The sequence below is a fragment of the Heterodontus francisci genome, chromosome 37 (assembly GCF_036365525.1).
Source record: "Heterodontus francisci isolate sHetFra1 chromosome 37, sHetFra1.hap1, whole genome shotgun sequence".
NCBI lineage: Eukaryota > Metazoa > Chordata > Chondrichthyes > Heterodontiformes > Heterodontidae > Heterodontus > Heterodontus francisci.
This window is the reverse complement of record NC_090407.1, coordinates 28693453-28701203: the sequence shown is the minus strand read 5'-3', so window position 1 is coordinate 28701203 and position 7751 is coordinate 28693453. Positions and strand designations below refer to the sequence as shown.

The window sequence follows — 7751 nt, the reverse complement described above, 5'->3', positions numbered from 1 at the left end:
CAAATCTAGGCTATTTAGGAGGAAGATCAGGACACACTTTTTTTACATAAAGGGTGGTAGAAATCTGGAATTCTCTGCCCCAAAGGCTGTGAATGCTGGGACAATTGGAGCTTCAAGACTGAGATATATTTTTGGTAGGTAAGAGTATCAAGGAATATGGAACGAAGGCGGATAAATAAAGTTGAGGTACAGATCAGCCATGTTCTACTTAAATGGCAGAATAAGTACAAGGGGCTAAATGGCCTATCCCTGTTTTTGTGCTCCTAACTCTTACCCTATCGAATAAGCAGGATTTCCCTATAATTACACTTAAATAATTCTTACCATGCCGAACAAACAGCAAGTCTATTGTTGCACACTGAGTGATCTATACCCTGCTCCATACAATTAATAAGTGCTCAAAGGGTGAGCACCTGCCTAGGAACTGGCTTGAAACAAAAGGCTTTTTTCTCGCATCACAAGTATATTGGTATCTCAAGTTTTCCATTGAACAAACATATCTAAATAAAGACCTTACTGCATGTTCATCGGCTGGATCTCTGTGGTTCCTTCCACAGTAGATCAACAGTAATGTTTTTACCCCCTGTTTTTTTTTACAGTTTACATGTGCAATTTTCTTTGCAAACTTTCATTTTGACATAATTACCAAGCAGCACAGATTCAGAGTCCCGAGAATTGTTCCTGCAAGTTATTAATGAACAAAAAACTCCACCTTGTTGTATTAATTTAGCAGAGTGGAGATTGGGCCAGCCACATAGTGTCAGATTTCTCCTGTTGAAGAAAACAAGCGAAGGTCACCTTCCTAATAACACGCGCGTAAGGTGGAGCTGGTTTGTGGCAGTCCGACATTTGATAACAGACCTGTTTGTGAAAGAGTCAGTTTGCAGCAGGTATCAATGATTAAGTAATTTACTGAGCCTTGGGACATGACAGCTCACAATGGAGTTTACGGGGAAGGCTATTGTGTCGGCTGCTTTTGTGGTCACCTTGACTTTAATTTACAGGTACTATAAACTGAGAGCTGTCAATGATGCTCGAAGTCGGGTTCTGGAAAATTCAGAGGGTCAAGAGTTATCAAAATCTGGGGAAAAGAAAAACAAAGATACAGAGCAAGAAATTCTGCCTTTGTTGAGTTCACAAAGGGTCAACGAGGAGGGAAATATCGGTAATCCAACGAAGCACATAAAGTGCTCCAACAAACCTGACTTGAAAACCCACTCAGTGGATAAGATAGCTGATGATCGTGACAAGGAAACAAAGAATCTCCAGATCACAGATGAGCTGAACAACGGAAGAGCGATAGGCAAAAACAACAGGCAACCGGCAGAGTTTAAACAACTTGATACATCCAAGCCAGTGAGAAGCCGCCTGGCTGTAAAAGGGGTGACAGAATCACAGGTTAAAACTCCTTCTCTAAACACTGTTACAGCTTCAATTAATGGTGAGTGCGTTGTCAAAAACTTTCAAGCTGAGGAATGTGATAAAGTGAATCTCAACAATAGAAGTTCTGTGTCAACAAGGGCTGACAGAAAAAGCAGTGAAAACGTTATAATCGTCGCAAAGCAGGATTGCGCGAACAATATCAAGTCTCAAACAGATTTTGAGCAAAAATCAAAATTTTGTGGTAACAAGGAGTCTCAGCTAGGTCAGGATAATAGTCCCTTTGATGTGAGTGCTGACGATGGTACAAAAAACCTAAGTCTGTCTGCAAATCTTATTGAGAACCCCCAAAATCATCTCATTTCAACTGCTTCTGACGCAGTTAAATGCACTCAGGATAAACCTGTGGAAAATCAGCCATCTGAACTCACAGAAAATGAGATGCTCGAGGGTCTCATCAATAGACAGTGCGCAGCAGGAATTTCTGGAGAACATGAGAATATCTCTAGTGCCTGTAAGACATACCCTGAAATCAAAATTCAAAGATCTAATACTCCATCTGTTCAATCTACATATCAAGTCAAAAATGAAAAGGCCAAAGCTGGCAATGGATCTGAAGGTGGGCTAAATGTTTTACAGCCATGTGTGGAAATGAATCTATCTGATCACAAGATCCTTTCAACTTCAGAAATGGCAACTGAGGAGAAAGAATATCAGGACAGAAGTAACACCTGTTCTATTGCTGAAATTACAAAAGATCAAGCTTGTCTTGACGTAGACAACCTCAACACCCCAGCTTTCCAGTGTCAGATGAGAGACCAGCCAAATGCCTGTTGTTCCTTGAGTTCAGGTCAGGAGAATATAATGCCCTCTCAGAGCACGACTGCCGAAACAAAAGTAGCCTATTGCTCTGTATCTGATTCAAGTCCTGCTGAGCATGCAGAGGCTTCCAACATTTTCTCTGAGGCAACTTCCTGTTCAACCAAGTCTGGCATCGAAACTATAATGGAGGAAAGAACAGTCCTCAGAAAAGATAGTATTTTAGCAATTGTGGAGACTCCGGCATTTTTAATTGATTTCCACTCAGAGACGAGGGAGTGCTCAGAGGAAGGCTATTTTGGTGAACTGAACTCTAGAACTCCTTCTGTTGATGACCTTAGCTCCAGTTCTTTGGGCTCTCTGGTAGATTCATTCTATTTGTCCCAACCGGACCTCAGCAAGGAAACAGCAGTGGAAGTTGTTGCCAGAGCCAATTTTATTCAGATCCCTTTAAATAATCAATCAACTGTTGAAGTCATGAAGTGCCGCTTGGATTTGGGGAATTGTTATGAGATTCTGTGTGTTGCAAAGAAACACGATTTAAAGGACCTGCAAGATGCTGCTTATCAAGTCATGAGTGACAATTACTTACAAGTTTTGAAGAACCCGAACATTTATGGTCAACTAAAAGCAGATGAGAGAGAACTGATCCTGACAAAAAGGATGTATGGTAGAGCATACTTGATGGTAGCTGATGTGGATGTTCAAGAGAATGTCTGGACTAAGACCACAACTCAACCCAACAGAGAAGGTCAAACTGTTGCCAGACCACTGAAACCTTCTCAACCCAATCACAAGCTTTATTATTACAGGGAAGAGAATGATTCTTGGTATCCATTAGTCAACATGGCAGTTGAGTCAATCTCCAAAGATTGTGCATTGTGCACCATGTATAATTACCTTTTTGTTGTGGCTGGTTGTCAGGGTTCTGGCAAGGAAATCAAACTTTCCAAAAAGGTATTCTGCTACAATCCAATGACTAACATTTGGAGTGAGATAAGTCCACTCAATCAGGCCAGACCCAATTGCAAGCTTGTAGCTTTGGATGGGTATCTTTACGCAATTGGAGGAGAATGTCTTTCCACAGTAGAGAGGTATGATCCTAGAACAGACAGGTGGATCTTCACTGCACCTCTACCACGAGGAACCTTTACTATAGCACACAAAGCTACTGTGTGTAATGGTGAGATTTACGTGACTAGGGGCACCTTCTGCTATCAGCTTCTCAAGTACAACACCAGAGAAGACACATGGAATGACTGCACCATGATGAACAGGAAGGACAAGACCACCGACATAGCAGCGATCAAAAACTTCATCTACAGATTTGAGATTAACCAGCAATATGGTATCAATGTGTACCGGTATCACATCATCACCAAAATTGATTATGAATGTGCCACCAAAATGCTCTGCAAGCTGGCACCATTTCAATGTGCTGTCATGAATGACACTATTTATTGCATAAATAAGCAGTTCATGATGCAGTTTGTAGCTCACGAAGTATCACCTTATTTTCGAGCAGAAGATCGCACTGCCCTTCCTGGAGCAAAGGGAATCCTGTTTCCCTTTATACTTACACTGCCAGAAAGAGACTCATTACAGACTCAAGTATAAACACCTTGGGGGCTTGATGTTTAAAGATTCAGTTGAAAACCCTCACATATATGAAAATAGTCTCTAAAACTGTTTGATATTGTCAAATGCTGTTGTACTGATAGCAAAATATGTCTGATTCCCTTTCTCTCTACCTGTTTCAAGAGATGTTTGCCTCCATGGAAGTCCCTTTCAGCCTGTCAGATGACGCCGTTCTAGTTGTGGATCTCTCTGCACTGCCTCTCAGAATCCTTCAATAATTGACCATTAGGAAGACTGTTTTTAACAAAGTGAATGAGATATGTCCCTAATCTTGCCACACTGCTCCATGGGCTGAGCATAATTTTATGGAGAAATGGTGAACAGTCAATGCTCACAATGCCAGGCACCACCAATGTTTGAGAAGAGTAGGAGAGCATTGGTGATGAGATCTATCCATAGCTCAGTAGATGAAGGGAGTGAGTAGCTAAGCCATATGTGCAGGAAGATTGATCCTCAGTCGAGTTGTCAACTCTGGTGGGACTATATTGTCCACTCAGGTGGAGAGTACTCACGAGCGAACACTGAATGAGACAGGATCAGGCTCAGCTGTAATGCCCCCTCTGGTCAACTTGCCCTCGGCTTCTCACTGTCTAGGTTTACACATAGCCATGTGGCCACGATGTCAGAGGTATGCCCATACCCGTGGCAGCATGCCGCAAAGAAGGATTAATGTTTTGAGAAGACAAGCAGAGGAGGTTGGCGATTTCTTTTACTGCATTAATCAGCCAGGCTGTTTTGAAGAATGCCCACAGCAGACTCCTCAGTGGGGAGAAGGAAAAACAAATGACAAAGGTCATCTTGCTGCATAACAAACATGCATCTCCTTTTGTCGAAGTACAGATGAGCTCCAAAACTTACCCTCATCCACTGGCTGAATGAGATCAGTGCAAATGTGTGAGCGAACGAGAGAGAGAGAGACAGACACAATTTAAATCATTTAAAAAAGCTTTGCAAAAGTACCCTTGAACCTTAATGTTGAGCACTGCTAATAGTTCTTTTCAGGGCCTGATTATATCAACATTTCTCTTCCTGGCTTTATCACTGGAATCAGGAAAGGCATTTGTTACCAGTGAAGGTTTATAATACTGTATACGCTATAAACAAGTTTTTGTAAGCTCCCATCTGCAATATATTCAAGCCAGTGCTTCAGTGTCAGACTCCCACATACAAGGGGTTTTCTGTATGGGGGTAATTTTAGAATATGTTCCCAATGCCTCGCTTCCCAACCTGGAGCATGAAACCGAGCCCAGTTTTCTTCCATGCTGGGACTGCATATCAAGAATCCGGATGCGTATCCCGCACAATTGTTCTACCATTTTGGATGGAAACTTGCAGGGAGCTTCCAAGTACGCTCAGTGTCATTCCTTTCCTGTGGCAGGAATGTGAAACAGTCAGAGTGTATTAAATCAAATCTCCCACTCTTGGGAGTGGCAGTAATTGATGGGCATCCTACTTAGGTCATAGACTTTCCTCTTCTGTTTTTTTTTTGACTGGGAAATGAAAGGGGTGGAAGTTGGGAGGGTCATTTTATATATGTGAGTTTATATATGTAGGGTAATACTCTTTTATATGTCATCTGGCTTGTATCATTAACAGAAGAATGTCACACTACAAGAAGAGCTAATTCCTTTTGAATGTTTTCTTGGACAGACTGATTCTGACTTCTGTGTACCTTCAATCCTAACTGCTGACAGAACCCTAAAAATTACCTCCATTAGATTTTCAATTTAGCTTCATCACCAGGAAAGCAAACATCTAAACTCAAACCATGTTATCACTCCCCTGCCTGTTTTACCCCGTTTGATTCTGACTTGGCAAACAGTGCCAACCCTGGTGTCAAATGGACACTACTGGACACATCCAAAAATTCCAAATTAGCCAGCCTGACAATGTGATATAGTTTGTTGCAAATTTAAACAGCCACTAGGTCTCATTAGAATATATTCTTAATCATATTTTAAAAATATATCTCTGTTCAATTTCCTAGTCTCAGACTAGGCTTGTTACTTTAGTATGCCTTATAATACACTCAGGCCAATGATACTGCACAATTTGTATTGATGTGAAGTGGCTTTGGTTTTGTACTGATACAAGCTGTGTATTATAACTCAGGAATGAAGTTGGGCAGCCTGACAGCGGATGGTTTTATACCGTTTCAGCTGTGCTGGCTGCTATATAAGTGCAACCAGTGCTAAGCGAACTTTACTAACTTATGAAATAACGGGCAGGAATAGGCTAGCTGGTTCATTAAGTCTACCTCGCACCGCAGTGGCTGGACGTTCATGGCTAAACATACCTACCTTCCCTCCCTCCCTCCCCCCACCCCTCACAACAACCCATAATCACAGCCATGTAATCTCCTAAGAGGGGTAAAACAACAGAAAGCAAACCCAGGTTCAGTAAGGGGAAAAAAACTAAAATTCCTTTCTGACCCCCTCAGGTAATTGAACCTACTCCAGGAGATCACATGGACAACTACCTTCTATATGATGGGATCTCTGCCCCAGTCAGGAGTTGGTCCAGCTCCCTCTTGAAGACACACACCCACTACACCAGCTGGCAGTGCTGTAGAGGCTCACTACTCTCTAGGAAAGAAGACCCACCTATCATCCAACCTATTCCTACTCTTACAAAGCGTAAACTCATGTCCCTTCTCCTCCCAATCTATTAAACTGGAATAATCTATTCACAGGAACTTTCTTCAACCTTTTAATATTTTATAGGCCTCGATCAAGTCAGCTCTAAAGAAATTAGGATGGGTTCCAAGCTGGTCACTTTTTGAAGTGCTTGCTAACAAATTAAAGCTGGTCCTGCCAGCTCCTCTTCAACTTAAAAATGTAAATAATACTTAGCAGAGTTTTTTGTGCGCCAACCTTGTCTGGCCAGAAAATAATGTGAAGCCAGCAGTATAACTCAGAACTGATGACCAAAACATTGTCTAAGCAGGTACCTGCAGTAGAATAGCATGACTAATCTTTCCTCACTGACTGAGGACACAGTGGTTTCCACTGATGGGCACACGAATGACAGGATCAGATTTCTCTGTAGGTGAAATTTACATCTGAGGTGGATTTCCCAGTGTTTTGTGATGTTACAATGGATGTTCACCAGCAGTGACTTGCACTATCTCGGTATAGAAGAACACAATTAGTGTAAGATTACACTGTATGCCACTTGACATTTTCTTTGAAACCTGCTGTGTTGAATGTGATTTAAAATATTTAATTTGCAAATTTTCTGATGAATGTATCAATGGTAAAATTCACTGCTGTTTGAAATCATATATTACTGCAGACTAATAAACATTCTCAAGACAGATTCTATAAGGAAATACTTTTTTGTGTTATTCTGTAGAGTTTTTACCTATTGCAGACTTAGCTTTTTCCAAGTGACTTAAAATACATTAAGTAATTTATTGTCATACTGTTTTTACCTCAGCTCTACCATTAATTCAGCTCTGCTTCTAACTGTGTCAGACGTCTGCCAATGGCCCCTGTGGCTGGTCACTAGGAAACATATAATACTAACCAAATAAGACATTAATATCTGATTTTCCTCCTCCCTGCACAACCCTCTTCCCCTCCACTAAACCCACTCCCTCAACCCCAGCCCCACACACAGGGAGTCCAAGAAAATCAACCTGGGAACTTCAGATTGGACCTATGACCTTTCTGCCATGTGGGGCTCATCCAATGGTGACAAATTGATAGGGTTCCTCTACACTGGCACTTTTATTGGAATCACATCCCTAAATACCTTTTCGGAAAAAAAAGTAGACGGGAATAAGTTGATCTTCATCAGTAAGGTGAAATGAGCTCAATTGGGAAAGGAATGAATCCCACACAGGTCTCTTCCCAAATTAAAAGAGCACAATTTTATCTTTCCCTCAGTTTAAACCCTTTTCTTGTCTTCCG

The 7751-nt window shown here is 41.5% G+C and overlaps 1 protein-coding gene across 1 annotated transcript; it reads left to right on the top strand.

The window, feature by feature from the left end:
* Positions 1-780: 780 nt before the first annotated feature.
* On the top strand, positions 781-7149 carry klhdc7a (kelch domain containing 7A). The gene has a single exon (XM_068017447.1). The coding sequence runs from the start codon at positions 940-942 to the stop codon at positions 3814-3816; it is 2877 nt and encodes a 958-aa protein (XP_067873548.1). The 5' UTR covers positions 781-939; the 3' UTR covers positions 3817-7149.
* Positions 7150-7751: the final 602 nt, after the last annotated feature.

Excerpts from the sequence above, each read along its gene's own strand:
- klhdc7a (XM_068017447.1), top strand. The coding sequence starts at position 940 with ATGGAGTTTACGGGGAAGGCTATTGTGTCGGCTGCTTTTGTGGTCACC.